This window comes from Pan paniscus, chromosome 20, assembly GCF_029289425.2.
Source record: "Pan paniscus chromosome 20, NHGRI_mPanPan1-v2.0_pri, whole genome shotgun sequence".
NCBI classification, from domain to species: Eukaryota; Metazoa; Chordata; class Mammalia; order Primates; family Hominidae; genus Pan; species Pan paniscus.
Window position 1 is genome coordinate 53,294,467 of NC_073269.2, and position 19,209 is coordinate 53,313,675.

The 19,209-nt window shown below is 46.3% G+C and overlaps 1 protein-coding gene across 2 annotated transcripts in view; it reads left to right on the forward strand.

Moving 5' to 3' along the window:
- Window positions 1–19,209, forward strand: part of SAE1 (SUMO1 activating enzyme subunit 1) — a 79,193-nt gene that overhangs the window by 22,888 nt on the left and 37,096 nt on the right. For both annotated transcript variants that reach the window (XM_034946814.3, XM_063600434.1), the window contains exons 5-6: window positions 1,457–1,556; window positions 15,971–16,076. In XM_034946814.3, the coding sequence (XP_034802705.2) occupies window positions 1,457–1,556; window positions 15,971–16,076 (206 nt within the window). The remainder of the gene's footprint in view (window positions 1–1,456; window positions 1,557–15,970; window positions 16,077–19,209) is intronic.

Genomic DNA, 19,209 nt, shown 5'->3' on the forward strand with positions numbered 1-19,209 from the left:
GTCACTGAAATTTCTCTGGTCTCCAAGTTTCTTGCCTGTAAAATCAAGATGGGGGAAGGACAGTCATGTTCCAGACATCTCCTAACTCTAGTGTTTTATGGCTTTAGGATAATCTAGTTCTTTGGGCATATTATTATTATTATTATTTTATTTTTTGAGACGGAGTTTTGCTGTTGTTGCCCAGGCTGGAGTGCAATGGCACCATCTCAGTTCAGAACAATCTCTGCCTCCTGGGTTCAAGCCATTCTCCTGCCTCAGCCTCCGGAGTAGCTGAGATTACAGGCATGCGTCACCATGCCCGGCTAATTTTGTATTTTTAGTAGAGACAGGGTTTTTCCATGTTGGTCAGGCTGGTCTCGAACTCCGGACCTCAGGTGATCCACCCACCTCGGCCTCCCAAAGTGCTGGGATTACACAGGCGTGAGCCACTGCACCCAGCTATTATTATTATGTTTGAGACGGAGTTTTGCTTTTGTCACCCAGGCTGGAGTGCCATGGCACGATCTTGGCTCACTGCAACCTCCACCTGCTGGATTCAAGTGGTTCTCCTGCTTCAGCTTCCTGAGTAGCTGGGACTGCAGGCACCCACCACCATGCCCGGCAAATTTTTGTATTTTTAGCAGAGACGGGGTTTCACTATGTTGGCTATGCTGGTCTTGAACTCCTGACCTCGGGTGGTCCACCCACCTCAGCTTCACAAAGTGCTAGGATTACAGCCACCATGCCTGGCTTCTTTGGGCATATTATAAAGAAGTTATAGTAGTGGGAAGCAATCCAGATTATTTTAACATAAGCTGCCCACAGCAGAGGGGCAGAATTAAGTTTGGCTTTTTTTTTTTTTTTTTTTTTTTTTCTGAGACAGACTTTCACTCAGTTGCCCAGGCTGGAGTACAGTGGTGTGATCTCAGCTCATTGCAACCTCCTCCTCCTGGGGTCAACCAATTCTCCTGCCTCAGCCTCCCGAGTAGCTGGGATTACAGGCGCCCGCCACCACGCCCAGCTAGTTTTTTGTATTTTTAGTAGAGACGGGGTTTTGCCATGTTGGCCAGGATGGTCTCAAACCCTTGACCTCAGGTGACACGCCCGCCTTGGCCTCCCACAGTGCTGGGATTACAGGCGTGAGCCACTGCACCCGGCCAAGTTTGGCTGTTTATTTCATGATTCAAGTAGAGTGTTTACAAAGTAATCACTTTGATTTATTGAGAGCAGCTGTGTGCCCAGCAGTGTGCTGAGCAACTTACGCTGCTCTGTTTTTCCCACAATAATCTCCTGAGTGCCCAGCAGTGTACCAGACTCATCATGTTATCAATGGCAGAGCTCGATTTGAACCGAGATCTGACTCCAAAGCTTTTGCCCTTAACCACCATCCCGATCTGTGACCTGGAGAGGCTTTTTTTGATTCCAATAACATGATTCCTAGGGTAAAATTACATTCTCTCCCCTTGTCACCCTCTAGGGAGAAAACTAAAGTTGCCAAAGTTAGCCAAGGAGTAGAAGATGGGCCTGACACCAAGAGAGCAAAACTTGATTCTTCTGAGACAACGATGGTCAAAAAGGTATGTGTAACGTGGGGGCAGAGGTCAGAAACCCTGGGGCCTTGGAGGGGTCAGGCAATGACGATTGAAAAGGATAAGAGCAAGCACTTCTTGAAGGGGTGGGGCGGGTGCTTGTCCCATCTAAAGGGAGGCTGCCACAGCTTAGTGTCAGCCAGCTGTTGCTGTGAGGGAATGTGGGCCCAGTGATTCCAGATCGGATTTTTCAAGACAATGAGAAATGCAAACTTTTGTAGGCTCTGTCCCAAACTTTTTTTTTTTTTTGTGAGATGGAATTTTTTCTTGTCGCTCAGGCTGGAGTGCAATGGCATGATCTCGGCTCACTACAGCCTCCACCTCCTGGGTTCAAGCAATTCTCCTGCCTCATCCTCCCAAGTAGCACCCCTGGCTAATTTTTTTTTGTATTTTTAGTAGAGACGGGGTTTCACCATGTTGGCCAGGCTGGTCTCGAACTCCTGACCTCAGGTGATCCACCCGCCTCGGCCTCCCAAAGTGCTGGGATTACAGGCGTGAGCCACCATGCCCGGCCCCATACCCTTTTTTTTTTTTTTTTTTTTTTTTGAGATGGAGTCTTGCTGTGTCCAGGCTGGAGTGGCACAATCTCAGCTCACTGCAACCTCCACGTCCCAGGTTCAAGAGATTTTCCTGCCTCAGCCTCCCAAGTAGCTGGGACTACAGGTGTGTGCCACCACACCCAGCTAATTTTTGTATTTTTAGTAGAGACGGGGTTCCACCATGTTGGCCAGGATGGTATTTATCTCTTGACCTCGTGATCCGCCTGCCTCAGCCCCACAAAGTGCTGGGATTACAGGCATGAGCCACCATGCCCGACCAGAAAACTTTTTTTTTAAAAGCAGCAAAACACCAGCCCTGGGTTACAGTAGCAAGACCCCGTGTCTACAAAAAAAATGTAAAAATTTGTCTGGCGTGATGGTGAGCACCTGTAGGCCCAGCTACTCATAGGCTGAGCTGGGAGGATTGCTTGAGCCTGGGAGGTGGAGGCTGCAGTGAGCCATGGTCACACCACTGCATCCCAACCTGGGCCACCTAGCAAGATCCTGTCTAAAAAAAAAAAAAGCAAAACAAAAAATTTTTTGTATTTTCTCTACTAACAATACAAAAATTAGCTGGGCAACGTGGTGCATTGCTTGTAGTCCCAGCTACTTGGGAGGCTGAGGCAGAATAGCTTGAACCTGGGAGGCGGATGTTGCAGTGAGCCGAGACGGCGACACTGCACTCCAGCCTGGCGACAGAACGAGACTCTTGTCTCAAAAAAAAAAAGTTTTCTTTGCCTGTTTTTTTCCTTTTGCCAAATAACCTTTAATAAGAAAAATCCTTCAATGTTGACTGGTGTTATCAGATTCATATTTGTTAATGTAGTTTATATTAGGGGCTCAGCCTCTATTTGGATTAGGTGCAATAATTACATTTATAGAAAGGAGTGGAGAAGGGATCAGAAGTCGATGGTTTCTGTAGCTACTGCTGGAATCTGAGATGGGAACCATGCGATGGGGAAAGCAAGATGAAGGGGCCAGAATTGGTTTCATTGAACTGAGAGGAAAGACATGACCAAGCCCGTATTTACTCTTTGCTTTGTAGATTTAAATGTTGAGAAAGAAAAACAGCTGGTCAGAATGTTGAGTTAAATTACGCTAACGAGGGGATTCTAAAGAGTGCAGAAACCACAAAAGAGACTGCAGAAAACCACAAAAGTGGAACTCAGACTCTCCAGCAAGGCGGCATTGGAGATTTTCTTTCTCATTTTGTGTTTGTGTTCGAGTAGTTTGGTGCTGTAAGTGTGATACAGAGGAATTTAGCCCTAATTTTAGTGTCTATTCACAGAACCATAATTATCCAGAGTGAACCTTGGTGTTTTGGCCAAAACTTGGGTGCCTTTCTTTCTTTTTGAGGCCCAGTCAAGATTTATCTGAATAGCTCCGTGAATTTGGTGGGGGGAGATAAATTGTTAACAAACGGAGGAGTACAAAAGCTGCTTTGTGGGTGCTGTCAGTTTATAAATCACACCCTCTTACAAGTGTGACACTTGGCCTTGGTGTGAAGGGTTTTATGGCTTAAGGGCCTTCTCTGATTGAGGCAGGTCTTTCACATTCAAATGGAGAGAGTGCCTAGCTTTGTTAGCCATTCACAGCTGGAAGTTTCCCTGGAGTCAGTTCTGATGGTGCCCACTGGGGTGGATCTGGAAACCTCTTTTGGGAACCACTTTATCTCGCTATGAGGAGAATGTAGGCAGCCCAGGCCTTTGCCTACCATTCCGGAGGGCCCTACAGGCACAGAGGTTTTTGTGCAGCCTCTTCCTACGTGGAGCTGAGCTGGAAGGTATCAAAATATTCCCCAGCTGACATTGTTAGTCAGCTGTCACACTTGAACAATGCAGGCTCGGATTCCAACCCCAAGCCCTTAAGGTTACGAGGCATTCAGTGCATTCCTGCTGACAATCCCTGGGATTCCAAACCTTGCCTTTGTGCAGCCTCACCAAGGGCCCTGCGGACCGACTGGGCTGGACTGGGTTTTGGCCATGGCTTTGTCACCTTGCAATAACATGCCTCCTTCCGTTTTGGCACAGATGGCCCTGTGATTTCAAGGTTCTCTTCCAACACCAAAGATTCCTTGATTCAGATGCTGCCCTTTTGCCTAATTGTACAGAATAACTAGTTGGGTTGTGCTCAGAGGGTGCAGGGTGGGGAAGCAGCTACTTCCTGTTTCCTGTGAAAGGTTTTCTGGTTAGGGTTCCCTTCCCCTCCCCCCTTTCCCTAGGTTTAACCAAAGGTTGTAAAGCCACTTTTGCTTCAAGGTACACTTTGTGCTCCTAAATTAGTAACGTTAAAAAACAAAAAGGAAAAACAGCCTGTGGTTTTCACACCCTCTAGGAAGCTGGTGGGCCTTTCTAGCACCTGTGCCATTCTGATAAATAAGGGCTTAGGAAAATGCCTAGCCCAGAAATAGGTGCTCAGTAGTTTGTTTGCTTCCTTTGGTGCTCAGGAGAAGATTTGAGACGGATTTCGTCACAATCAGGTCTCGGGCACAAGCCTCACATGGACACTGACATGCAGGAGACAGAGGAGACAGCAATGAGGTGGTGGTGAGGAAGTGCCCAAAAAGGTTTCCCAGAGGAAGAGTTGTTTGTGTTGGCATGTGAGGGACAAGCTTTCCAGGCACCAGAGCCAAGAGCAGTGCTCTGTCCGAGGAAGTAGGATAAACCGAAAGACAGATGTAGGGGCAGAGTTGCTGTGGCTGCCCTCACTGCCGCAGCCAGCTCCTTCTATGAGTTGCAGAATGCCTACTGTGTGCAAGGCACCGTGTTGAGTGCAGGGAATCACATCCAGTCTTGTTGTCCCCATCTATAGCTGATAAAGAAGCTACGAGAAGTTAAGTGACCTGACCAAGGCCACACAGCTGTGGAAGAAGGGGCGAGAGCATAGACAGTGGGTAAGGGCATAGGCTCACCCTATGATTTACAAAGAGGGATACCCCTGAAGTTGCTAGGGTAACGTGACATATTAGGAGGATGGTGGGATAAAATATGTGAACATCAGGATCATTCTGGAAAACCTTTAGGATAAAAGGCCACTGTCATGCTCCCATGTTCATGTTTCTATATTGTGAGTTATCTGTGTTAGGTGCTGCCAGAGATGATGAGATGCCTGACAGTGGTTACTCTCTAATAGCTCTTTAAAAATTAAAGACAAAGTAGGGTTTGTTCCTGACTGTACTAGAAATACAGATTTAATTTTACCTCTGCTCCTGAAATAGGTGACTAATTTGGAGTACTATTAATACTCTTTTCATGAATTAGTTGAGAAATTCCACAGTTGAGGAGTGATTCATTCTTTTGACTCCCTCTTTCTGAGCAATTTGTTGACAGCCTTCTCATCCTCTCTTACACCCGTCATTAAAGAAACAGTCGAGTTCTTTTTCTTTCATGTGGTACCTTGGTTTCCACTGCTGGTGGCCCTTAGGTTGCTTGTCTCTGTCTCCCCACTTCCATTTTAAGCTCCATAGGGGGAAGGTAGTCTTGTTCACTGCTAGACTCCTAGTCCAGTGTCTAGCACAGTCATATCCACGGAATATTTGTTCAGTGTACTGGTGGCTGTTAACTACAGCATATTCCAGCAACCCTGGAGATTATTTTCTTCCTTTTTTTTTTTTTTTCTTTGAAGCAGGGTCTCACTACTCTGTCACCTAGGCTGAAGTGCAGTGGTTCAAACACTGCTCGCTGCAGCCTCCCAAGTAGCTGGAATTACAGACATCCACTACACCTGGCTAATTTTTAATTTTTAAAAATTATTATTATTTCTGAGATGGAGTCTTGCTCTGTCACCCAGGCTGGAGTTCAGTGGCACAATCTCAGCTCACTGCAGCCTCTGCCTCCTGGGTTCAAGCAATTCTCCTGCCTCAGCTTCCGGAGTAGCTGGAACTGCCAGTGTGTGCCACCACACTCGACTGGTTTTTGTATTTTTAGTAGAGACGGTATTTCTCCATATTGGCCAGGCTGGTCTCGAACTCCTGGCCTCAAGTGATCCGCCCACTTTGGCCTCCCAAAGTACTGGGATTATAGGCGTGAGCCACAGCTTCCAGCCTGATTATTTCCATTTTAAAAAAGAGTAATTGAAGTAACCTTTGTTACCAATGAAATGAATTAACCTTCTAGTATATTAATTCTCATGGTTTAGGTTATTTGAACTAAGCTGAGAGAACAGAATACCAAAGAAGACAATAGACTTGCCCAGAAATATTTAGAAGTAAGTCACTCAGTTGCCTGGACTGGAACCCTCAGGCCAGAGAGGTTCAAAATCCTGCACTTTTTTTTTTTTTGAGACAGAGTCTCACTCTGTCACCCAAGCTGGAGTGCAATGGTGCGATCTCGGCTCACTGCAACCTCCGCCTCCCGGGTTTAAGCGATTCTCCTGCGTTAGCCTTCCGAGTAGCTGGAACTACAGGTGCGCACCACCACGCCCAGCTAATTTTTTTTTTTTTTTTTTTTTGAGATGGACTCTCGCTCTGTCGCCCAGGCTGGAGTGCAGTGGTGCGATCTCAGCTCACTGCAAGCTCCACCTCCTGGGTTCATGCCGTTCTCCTGCCTCAGCCTCCCGAGTAGCTGGGACTACAGATGCCCGCCACCATGCCCGACTAATTTTTTTGTATTTCTAGTAGAGATGGGGTTTCACCGTGTTAGCCAGGATGGTCTCGATCTCCTGACCTCGTGATCCGCCCACCTCGGCCTCCCAAAGTGCTGGGATTACAGGCGTGAGCCACCGCGCCCAGCCTAATTTTTGTATTTTTAGTAGAAACGGGGTTTCACCATGTTGACCAGGGTGGTCTCAATCTCCTGACCTTGTGATCCACCTGCCTCAGCCTCCCAAAGTGCTGGGATTACAGGCGTGAGCCACCACTCCTGGCCAATCCTGCTAATTATTAATATCAGAACTACTTGGTTCAAAGGAGTGGAAATAGGGCAACGAGGGGTGTAAATTTGCAGAGTTAGATGGAATGCTGATAGCAAGTTTTCCAGGTAGGAGAGTTAGTTGGGGTGGGGAATGCTAATGTTAGCTTATCTCTGTATATATATTTAATTTTATATATTATTTATTTTTGAGATGGGATGTAACTCTGTAGCCCAGGCTGGAGTGCAGTGGCACAAACACAGCTCACTGCAGCCTTGAACTCCTGGGCTAAAGGGATCCTCCCACCCACCTCAGTCTCCAAGGTAGCTGGGACCACAGGCATGTGCCACCATGCTGTGCTAATTTTTTCGGTTTTTTTTTTTTTTTTTTTTTTTTTTGAGATCTCTTGCTGTGTTGCCCAGGCTGATCTCAAACTCCTGGCCTCAAGTGATCCTCTTGCCTTGGCCTCTCAAAGTGCTGAGATTATAGGCATGAGCCACCGTACCCAGCCTATATTTTTTTTATTGTGACATTTAATGCACAAAAGAAGATATGCAGCATCAATGCAGATAATGGAACAAAACAAACACTATCCACCTTAAAAACACAAATATTTTTGGTACTTTTGTACCAATCTGTGTGCTGTTTCTCTATCTTCTACTTCTTCTCCCTGTACCCTCACCGGGTAAGTAACCCCAGAGCTGCTGGTACATTTGTGTGGATTAAAAAAGACACCTGGAAGGGGCAGATACAGCCCTGCTTGGCTTCCTGTTTTATCACATGTTTATAAGTCTAAACAATGACATGGAACTTATTATACAATATTTTAGGCATAAATTAAGAATGATTTAGCTCACCATCATAGACCTACCACTCAATTTGAAGCATCAAACATTACTGGTATGGTGAGGCCCTCTGGCTGTCCCTCCAACAGAAGTTACCACCCTCCTCAGTTGGGTTTCTCATTCCTATGCATTTCTTCTTACTACTTATGTATGTATTTCCAAGCAATACATAGAATTGCTTTGCATGCTTTTTAGCTTCTTAAAAATTGGTTTTATATTGTATGCATGCTGCCACCTGCTTTTAAGGAGAAGCAACACGTTTGTGAGGCCATCTGTTTATATGTTGTTCTAGGGCTTTGCTGTCCATTTTGGTAGCCACTAGCCACAGCTGGCTGTTTTAATTAATTAAAATCAAATCAAATAAAATATTTAGTTCCTCAGTCTCACTGGTCACATTTCAAGTGGCCAGTAAGCACATGTGGCCATTGGCATCTGTATTGCATAGCACAGATTACATTCTGTTCCATCATCACAGCTAGTTCTCTTGGACAGCCCTGCAGGGCATTTCTTTTTGGTTTTTGTTTTGTTTTTATTTTTGTTTTTTGCTAGAGTCTTTGTCGCATAAATACATCACTATTTATATATCCATTTTTCTATTTATAAGCATTTGGGTATGCTCATAATTTGCTGTTACAAATTGTGCTGCATAAGCATTTTGTTTGTGTGTGTATAGATGATCTCCTTGGGCAATTGTGTTAATTTCTCTTGGGTATATACCTGGGAGTAAAATTAAGATAAGGGCATTTTCAGCTTTACCAGACCCCGTTAAGTTACTCTCAAGTGGTTTTATCAATTTATATTCTAGAACCAACATTATGTATCAGTAACATTTGGTAACTTCAGGCGTTTTTTTTCCATTCTGCTGAGTGTGAAAAATGTGTTTTGATTATGGTTGTCATTTGTTAGAATACTTTGTTAAAGCTTTTTAAAGATTCTTGGTCCCTCTACCCTCCCCACCCCCTACCCCAGGAATTTTGATTGGGTAGGACCTGGGGATTATATTCATCTTTACATGCAGAATTATATTACCTGTTACTGTTAGGCCTGATTTAAGAAGTAAAATAAGGCTGGGTGCAGTGGCTCATGCCTGTAATCCCAGCACTTTGGGAAGCCAAAGTGGGCACATCACTTGAGCCCAGGAGTTTGAGACCAGCCTGGGCAATGTGGCTAAACCCCTTCTCTACCAAAAATACAAAAATTAGCTGGGCGTGGTAGCACGTGCTAGTGGTCTCAGCTACTGGGGAAGCTGAGGCGGGAGGATTGCTTGAGCCTGGGAAGTGGAGGCAGCAGTGAGCTGAGATTGTGCCACTGTAGTACATCCTGGGTGACAGAGCAACACACTGTCTCAAAAAAAAATTTTTTTTTAAGTAAAATAAGTTCATAATTCCAACTGTGGAAAATGCAGAACAAGTTAATAAAATGTTAATCCTACTACCAAATAATAACTATAACCTTCCTTTCAGTGTTTTTCTATGTATATACAACAAAATTGGGGCACTGTTTAATACAGATAATATATACAGTAAGCTCTCCTTATTAATGGGCTTCACATTCATGGATTCAACCAACTGTGGATCAAAAATCTTTAGTGTGCTTGGAGTACATCCAAAAAAAAAAAAGAAAATTGAAATTATGTTAATAATAAAATATTTGGGAAAAAACATTGCGTGTATCTGTACCAAACATGTACAGACCTTTTTTCTTGTCATTATTCCCTAAGCAATACAATATAACAACTGTTTACATAGCAATTCCATTAGGTATTATAAGTAATCTAGAGATGATTTAAAGTATATGGGAGGCCAGGCGCAGTGCCTCACGCCTGAAATCCCAGCACTTTGGGAGGCCAAGGCGGGTGGATCACTTGAGGTCAGGAGTTGGAGACCAGCCTGGCCAACATGGTGAAACCCCATCTCTAACAGAAATACAAAATTAGCTGGGCATGGTGGCTCACACCTGTAATCCCAGCTACTCAGGAGGCTGGGGCAGGAGAATCGCTTGAACTTGGGAGGCAGAGGTTGCAGTGAGCCAAGATCGCACCGTTGCACTCCAGCCTGGGCGACAGAGCAAGACTCTGTCTCAAAAATAAATAAATAAATAAAGTATATGGGAGGATGCACGTAGAGTATATGCAAGTACTGTGCCATTTATTTATTTAGAGACAGAGTCTTGCTTTATTGCCCAGGCTGGAGCGCAGTGGCATGATCTCCGTCTCCCAGGTTCAAGTGATCCTCTGGCCTCAGCCTCCCGAGTAGCTGGGATTACAGGCTTGTGCTACCACACCCGGCTAAGTTTTGTATTTTTAGTAGAGGGCGTTTTCACCTTGTTCGCCAGGCTGGTCTCGAACTCCTGACCTCAGGTGATCCGCCCACATTGGCCTCCCAAAGTTTTGGGATTACAGGCGTGAGCCATTGCGCCTGGCTTGTATATGTGTATATATATGTACATGGTTTTGTCTTTTGCTTTTTTCACTCAATAAGCATTCCCCAAATCTGCTTTGGAGCACATGATTTTATTTTATTTTATTTTTTTATTTTTTTGAGACGGAGTCTCGATCTGTCGCCCAGGCTGGAGTGCAGTGGTGCATTCTCGGCTCACTGCAAGCTCTGCCTCCTGGGTTCACGCCATTCTCCTGCCTCAGCCTCCCGAGTAGCTGGGACTACAGGCACCCGCCACCACACCCGGCTAATTTTTTCTATTTTTAGTAGAGACGGGGTTTCACCGTGTTAGCTAGGATGGTCTCCATCTGCTGACCTCGTGATCCGCCCGCCTTGGCCTCCCAAAGTGCTGGGATTACAGGCATGAGCCACCACGTCTGGCCTGGAGCGCGTGATTTTAAATGTCTGTGTCATTTTTCCTCTTCTTGCCTAGCCATAATCTATTTTACCAGTCACCTATTGTATTGAGGTTATTGAGGTTATTGCAGTTTCCTACTATGCTAAATGGCTCCTGACAACAAATTTGATGGTTGATGGGCTATGTGGAGAATTCACCCTTTTTTTTTTTTTTTTTTTGAGACAGAGTCTTTCTCTGTCACCCAGGCGGGAGTGCAGTGGCATGATCTCAGCTCACTGCAACCTCTGCCTCCCAGGTTCAAGCGATTCTCCTGCCTCAGCCTCCTGAGTAGATGGAACTACAGGCACCTGCCACCACGCCCAGCTAATTTTATTTTTGTATTTTTAGTAGAGACGGGGTTTCACCGTGTTAGCCAGGATGGTCTCGATCTCCTGACCTCGTGATCCGCCCGCCTCGGCCTCCCAAAGTGCTGGGATTACAGGCGTGAGCCATCGTGCCTGGCTAATTTTTGTATTTTTAGTAGAGACGGAGTTTCACCATATTGGCCAGGCTGGTCTCGAACTCCTGACCTTGTGATCCACTCGCCTTGGCCTCCCAAAGTGCTGGGATTACAGGCATGAGCCAAGTCTTTTCTTTTTTTTTTTTGAGACGGAGTCTTGCTCTGTTGCCCAGGCTGGAGTACAGTGGTTTGATTGTGATCTCGGCTCACTGCAACCTCAGCCTCCTGGGTTCAAGCAATTCTCCTGTCTCAGCCTCCCAAGTAGCTGGGATTACAGGCACATGCCACCATGTCCGGCTAATTTTTATATTTTTAGTGGAGACGGGGTTTCACCATGTTGGCCAGGCTGGTCTCGAACTCCTGACCTCAGGTGGTCTACCCACCTTGGCCTCCCAAAGTGCTGGGATTATAGGTGTGAGCCACCGCACCCGGCCTTGTTATTAGTCTTAACTAGATTGTTGATTGAAGTCCTTAAGCCCAGAAATGTATGTGAAGGATGGTGGAGAAGAGTGGCTCAGGCATTCTAGGCAGAGGTATTCTTGAGCTGAGGAAGTGGAGGAGAGGAGGTGTGTAAGTTACCTGTTTTCAGGTGTTCATTCCAGTGAATAGTGGATGCCACTCCCTGGCAGACACTGTGGGTGCCTCACCTGAAAGACTCCTGATTCCCTGAAGGCATTGTCGGGTGTATTTTTTCTTTATAAGCGTAATGCCAGTGGAGTGGGTAAGACAGGTACCACCTTTTGCATCTGCTGCTACAGATTAGGCAGCTTGGTTAAGTTTTGTTTTGTTTTTAATTGTTGTGAGTTAGTTTGAACCAAAAGGATTGTTAAGTGGAGTGTAAGAAGCACTGAATAACTACTGTTATCTGAGAGGAGTAATAAAGACCAGGGCCACTGGGCAATCCCAGAGGCATTAGGAATTTGTGGCCTTTCCCTTTAGAGCATTGTCATTATGTGTATCTGCATCTCTGCATTCCAACTTTCACATTTTCAGTTCCCAGGAGAGAGAATCTGATTGGCCTGGTTGGGGCCCTGTGCCCACTTCTGGCTGTCACCTGTGGCTTTCTTCCCTCAGTTGTAGACCACACTCTGGATACCTGGGACCCCTGAAATCTCCTGCCCAGACAACCCCAAGCTTCTCAGGATTTTTTGTGGGCTGCTTCCCTGTTCTGCCTGTGCAGTGCAGGCCTTGTCACAATGTCTGAATGCTTAGGCCAGAGACGTGGGGGTTTGGTGAGAAAGGATGAGCTGGGTAGCTACACTCAAGTGCAGAGCCACCAGTATTGTGGGACAGAGCCAGGCATGGGAAGAGAAGTGGGCACGGATGGGGGCCAGCTTTCCCGATGTGCCTTAATCTGGCACAGAACTCCTAAGGAGTGTGAAAATTTCAAATTTGATCCAGGCCTTCCAGGTGGTTATGAAGAAGGTGTGTTTGTCAAGACAGGATAATACAATATACTTCATTTAATAGCTTGTTAGTGTGATTTATAACTAAATATGTAGACATGATATACGGGTCTTCATTCATACTCGTGCCCCAGGCCCTGAAAGTGTTAGCTAACAGGCAAGACCTGCCTGGGACTGAGATTCTAAAACACAACCTCCACCCCCAACTCCATTTCATCATATAGTAGCCTAACATATTAGTTGGTTCGTTGCTTATAGTCAGGCAAACAACAAAGACTCCGAATTGAGCTCTTGGTAAATTTTGAAACCTGCCTGGTAATACTGTGTTTCCTCATTCTGATGGCATTCCCAGACCATATTGCAAATTACTTGATGTGTATTTTCAGACTTGTTGAGAAGGGCCTGGTGGTCTATATAGCAGGCATTAAATGTCACCAGGCCGACTTCATGACTTATCTTTTGAGGTCAAACAGACCCATTGACCAAAAGATTTGAGGGCAGTGAAAACATCTTGTATACTATCTTTAACAATGGATTTAACTCCTAAAGGAAAGCCACCTAAACATGACTGACTGTTTAATCTTCACTAGCAATTTGAACTTTTTTTTTTTTTTTGAGACGGCGTCTCACCTTGTTGCCCAGGCTGGAGTGTAGTGGTGTGACCTTGGCTCGCTGCAACCTCCACCTCCTGGGTCCAAGTGATTCTGCTCCCTCAGCTTCCTGAGCAGCTGGGATTACAGGTGCCTGCCACCACACCTGGCTAATTTTTTTGTATTTTTAGTAGAGACAGGGTTTCACCGTGTTGGCCAGGCTGGTCTCGAATTCCTGACCTCTAGTGATCCACCCGCCTTGGCCTCCCAAAATGCTAGGATTACAGGTGTGAGCCACCGCACCCGGCCTGCGCCCAGATAATTTTCGTATTTTTTTTTTTTTTTTGAGAGTCTCGCTCTGTCCCCCAGGCTGGGGTGTAGTGGCACGATGGGTTCACGCCATTCTCCTGCCTCAGCCTCCCGAGTAGCTGGGACTGCAGGTGCCTGCCACCACGCCTGGCTAATTTTTTTGTATTTTTAGTAGAGACGGAGTTTCGCCATGTTAGCCAGGATGGTCTCGATCTCCTGACCTTGTAATCTGCCCGCCTCGGCCTCCCAAAGTGCTGGGATTACAGGTGTGAGCCACTGCGCCCAGCCAACAATTTGAACTTTTATCTGTCAAATCTATATGCATCCTTAGCAAGCTTTGTAAACTGCCTGGTAACTGATAGATCTTGGTTCACTTAGCTTCCCAAATTATGCTGTTATCATCTTGTCTCTCTGTTCTTTAAATATCTGGTTGGGAGGGTATGGAGAGAGAGGGAGGAAGAAAGACACCTCTGTAAGTTTGAAATTATTTGCATCCCCCCCACCGCCCACCACCAACCTTTTTAAAATATAGAGACACAGAGTCTATACCACGCCTGGCCTAAAATAATTTTTTTTAGAGACGGGATCTAACAGTGTTCCCCCAGCTTGGCTATCTTAAACTTCTTAAGGGTAGCTAGTTCTAAGAACTGCTTTTTTTCTGGCTAGGCACAGTGGCTCACGCCTATAATCCCAACACTTTGGGAGACCGAGGCAGGCAGATCACCTAAGGTCAGGAGTTTGAGACTAGCCTGGGCAATATAGTGAAATCCTGTCTCTACTAAAAATACAAAAATTAGCTGGGCGTGGTGGCATGCATCTGTAATCCCAGCTACTGGGGGGGCTAAGGCACGAGAATTACTTGAACCCAGGAGGCGGAGGTTGCAGCGAGCTGAGATCATGCACTGCACTCCAGCCTGGGTGACAGAGGGGGAGACTGTCTGGAAAAAAAAATGTTTAAAACAAAAAACTGTTTTTTTGTATGTGTGTTTATATGCGAACCATTTGTGAAAGTGGTCCCAGCATGATGCCACATGTGTCATTTCCAAATATTTCAGTCTGTATTTTTTTCTCTCTCTCTCTCTCTTTTTTGTCACCCAGGCTGGAGTGCAGTGGTACGATCTGGCTCACTGCAGCCTCGACCTCCTGTGCTAAAACAGTTCTCTTGCCTCAGCCTCCTGTGAAGCTGGGACCACAGGTGCATGCCACTGCACCCAGCTAACTTGTAGAGATTGGGGTCTCACTTTGTTGCCCAGGCTGGTCTTTGGCTCCTGGACTCAGGTGATCATGCCACTTTGGCCTGCCAGAGTGCTGAGATTACAAAAGTGAGCCACCACACTCAGCCATAAATGTGTTGTTGTTGTTGTTGTTGTTGTTGAGACAGAGTTTCGCTCTTGTTGCTGAGTCTGGAGTGCAATGGCGCGATCTCGGCTCACTGTAACCTCCCCCTCCTAGGTTCAAGCGATTCTCCTGCCTCAGCCTCCCAGGTAGTTGGGATTACAGGTGCCTGCCACCACGTCCAACTAATTTTTGTATTTTTAATAGAGACGGGGTTTCACTATGTTGGTCAGGCTGGTCTTGAACTCCTGACCTCAGGCGATCCACCCGCCTCGGCCTCCCAGAGTGCTAGGATCACAGGCGTGAGCCACTGTGCCTGGACTTGTAAATGGTATTTCAAAGTAAAATATATGTCATTGCATTTATCAAGATAATTTGATTGAGCTTTGTAGGTCCTAGCCATCCTTCTGCCTATTACTGGGCTTTTTGCAAATGCTGTTCCTGTTTCCACAACCTGGAGCTTTGTCCTATCCCTTTTATTGTTTCTCTTGCTGTTATTTATTATTGTCATCCATCATCATTATACTATTCCTCTGCCAAGAAACATTTAATTTTTGTTTTTGTTTACTATTACAAAAACGTTTTATAGAATATTGTTAGACTTACATTCTTGCCCCTCATTGTGGAAGTATTCCTGTAGTATGAATACAGCCAGAGGTTTTTTAGTTTTGTTTTGGTTTTTTTGAGGAGTCTCACTCCTTCATCCAGGCTGGAGTGCAGTGACGCGATCTTGGCTCGCTGCAAACTCCACCTCCTGGGTTCAAGCGATTCTCCTGCCTCAGCCTCCCAAGTATCTGGGACTACAGGCGGCCGCCAGCATGCCTAGCTAATTTTTGTATATTCGTAGAGACGGGGGTTTCACCATGTTGGCCAGGCTGGTCTTGAACTCCTGACCTCATGTGATCCGCCTGCCTCGGTCTCCAAAGTGTTGGGATTACAGGTGTGACCCACCGTGCCTGGCCCAGTGAGAGTTAAAGGGCCAGAGTGGAAGCAGGTCTTTGGAAGCTTGGCTCTGTCTTCCTTCAGTGCAGAGAGTTTGTGTTGTCCATCCCCAGCCTCTACGGAAGCACACAGTGAGTGTTCAATAAGCATTTCTTGGATCAAATGGCCCCTGCTTCTTTTAATGGTCAGTAAACTTTAAATAATGAGATTTTTCTGCAATAGAGAAGAGCAACTGCCTTGTGATTGGAAGCTAGCATATGTTATTCCTAAGCAGTTCTGCCTTTTTTCCACAGAAGGTGGTCTTCTGCCCTGTTAAAGAAGCCCTGGAGGTGGACTGGAGCAGTGAGAAAGCAAAGGCTGCTCTGAAGCGCACGACCTCCGACTACTTTCTCCTTCAAGGTGAGGTCTCAAAGCACAACTTACCCCGGGAGAGCTTTTGGCTCTGATTTCTGCAAATGTGGTTGCAAGGTCCAGATGGTTTTGTGATGTTTGCCTTGGGTGGCATTGTTCATTGGCTAGTTCTCAGTGATCACTTGAGAAAGGGGTGATCACTTGAAGGGGGTGAGGTCTACCATTGAGCTCTGGGTTCTAATGACTTCTGCTTTTTTTACTTGTTGAAATGACCTCCCTGTCAAGTTGACCTTATGGTAATAGTGTTACAGGTCACAGACTGAGAAACCTCTTTTTTTTTCTTTTTTCTTTTTTGGAGACAGAGTCTTGCTCTGTCACCCAGACTGGAGTGCAGTGGGGTGCAATCTTGGCTCACTGCAACCTCCACCTCCTGGGTTGAAGCGATTCTGGTGTCTCACTGTCCCCAGTAGTTGGGATGACAGGCATGCGCCACTGCGCCCGGCTAATTTTTGTATTTTGAGTAGAGATGGGGTTTCACCATGATGCCCAGGCCCTGAGTGCTGGGATTATAGGCATGAGCCACCATGCGAAGCCTGATCAACCAACTTCTCTTCACCCCCCTCCGCCTTTTTTTTTTTTTTTTTTTTTTGAGACAGAGTCTTGCTCTGTCACCCAGGCTGGAATGCAGTAGCGCTATCATGGTTCACTGTAGCCTCTACTTCCTGGGCTTAAGTGCTCCCCATGCCTCAGGCTCCTGAGTAGCTGGTACTACAAGCACACGGCACTGTGCCCAGCTAGTTTTTGTATTTTTTTGTAGAAGCGAAGTTTCTCCATGTAGCCAGGCTGGACTTGAACTCCTGAGCTCTAGTGAAATCCCCGTGTTGGCCTTCCAAAGTGCTGGAGTTAAAGGCGTAAGCCACCAGTGCTTGTTCCCCTCTTCAGAATTCTTTCTCTGCCTCAAAACCATCCTCACGCTTATGAAAGGTGGGGTTGTTTTTCCTCTTACTATTAATGAACTACTTATCAGTCCATCTTTGCTGGTGGTCAAGAGACTGTTAATTAAGTATTGGTTGGCTTTTCAGTGTTCTTCCTGTACCTGGCACTTTTTTGTTTGTTTTTGAGTCTCGCTCTGTCCCCAGGCTGGAGTGCAGTGGTGTGATCTTGGCTCACTGTAACCTCTGCCTCCTGGGTTCAAGCGATTCTTCTGCCTCAGCCTCCCGAGTAGCTGGGACTGCAGGCGCGTGCCACCACACCCAGCTAATTTTTATATTTTTAGTAGAGACAGGGTTTCACCATGTTGGCCAGGTTGGGCTCGCTCTCTTGACCTCGTGATCCGCCCACCTCAGCCCCCCAAAGTGCTGTGATTACAGGTGTGAGCCACTGCGCCTGGCAAACCTGGCACTTTTAATTTTTATTTTAATTTTTTTTTGGAGACGGAGTCTAGCTCTGTCGCCCAGGCTGGAGTGCAGTGGCACGATCTTGGCACACTGCAACCTCTGCCTCCCAGGCTCAGGCAATTCTCCTGCCTCAGCCTCCCGAGTAGCTGAAATACAGGCGGGCGCCACCATGTCCAGCTAATTTTTTTTTTTTTGAGATGGAGTCTCACTCTGTTGCCCAGGAGAGCAGTGGCGTGATCTTGGCTCACTGCAACCTCCACCTCCCAGGTTCAAGCGATTCTCCTGCCTCAGCATCCTGAGTAGCTGGGATCACAGGCACCTGCCACCACGCTTGGCTAATTTTTTGTATTTTTAGTATTTTTGTATTTTTTTTGTATTTTCACCATCTTGGCCAGGCTGGTCTCGAACTCCTGACCTCAGGTGATCTGCCCACCTCAGTCTCCCAAAGTGTTGGGATTACAGACGTGAGCCACTGCACCTGGCTGCGCTAATTTTTGTATTTTAGTAGAGACAGGATTTCACCATGTTGGCCAGGCTGGTCTTGAACTCCTGACCCCAGGTGACCCGCCCGCCTCAGCCTCCCAAAGTGCTGGGATTACAGGCATGGTAATTTTTAAAAAAGTTTTTTTTTTAATGTTATTTATGCATTTATTTTTTTGAGACGGAGTCTCACTCTGTCGCCCAGGCTGGAGTGCAGTGGTGCAATCTCGGCTCACTGCAACCTCCACCTCCCGGTTCAAAGAGTTTCCCCGCCTCAGCTTCCCGAGTAGCTGGGATTACAGGTGCCCACCAGCACACCCAGCTAATTTTTGTATTTTTAGTAGAAACGGGGTTTCACCATGTGGCCTCAAACTCCCAACCTCAGATGATCCACCTGCCTCGGCCTCCCAAAGTGCTGGGATTACAGGCGTGAGCCACCACGCTCAGCTGGATGAACTATTTGAAAGACCCGAATATCCATTTGTGTAGACATAAATGGGTTGAGCAGAAATGAGTGTTGCATGTGAGTGGGCTGCACTCAGAAAATGCCTCCTCTTGATAGTGGGATCAGGTGTGGAAGAGGCACCAGCAGTAAGAGCTGAGTCTTTTCCATGTGGGAACAGTGCCTGGGCCCTTTGGGAGAAGCTTGTTGCTCACTGCCTCGCACATAGAAAGCCCTCAGGAAACAATGGCGCTAATTCGCCAAGGTTTGGGTTTGACTTGAGCATCGCTAACTGCTGCTTATGAAAGGAGTCAACTGGGCTGGGCTACTAAAAATACAAAAATTAGCCGGATGAGGTGGTGTGCGCCTGTAATCCCAGCTACTCGGGAGGCTGAGGCAGAAGCACTTAAACCTAGGAGGCAAAAGTTGCAGAATCCGAGATCATGCCAAAGCACTCCAGCCTGGGTGACAGAGCTGAACTCCATCTCCAAAAAAAAAGGGGGAGAAACAGAGTCAATCACAAATCATCTACTCCAGAGTTGAAAAGTGTACACGCCAAAAAAAAGAGAAAAGAAAAAAAGAACATATCTTCACGGATGACAGAGTTCTCTAGGACTTGCTCTGTGCCAGGCGTTTTCCATGTATATCACCTTCATCTCACAAAGGCCCTCAGGCAAGTGCTATTAACACCACCAGCTACAGAGGGGAATCTGAGGCTCAGGGAATTTAAAGTCAGTGGCTCAAGATCACCCATCTAAAACAAAATGGCAGTGCCCACTGGAAGCCAGGTCTGTTTTGATTCCAAAGGTCTTGTTCTTTTTCTTTTTCCCCAGAGACAGAGTCTTGCTCTATCACCCAGGCT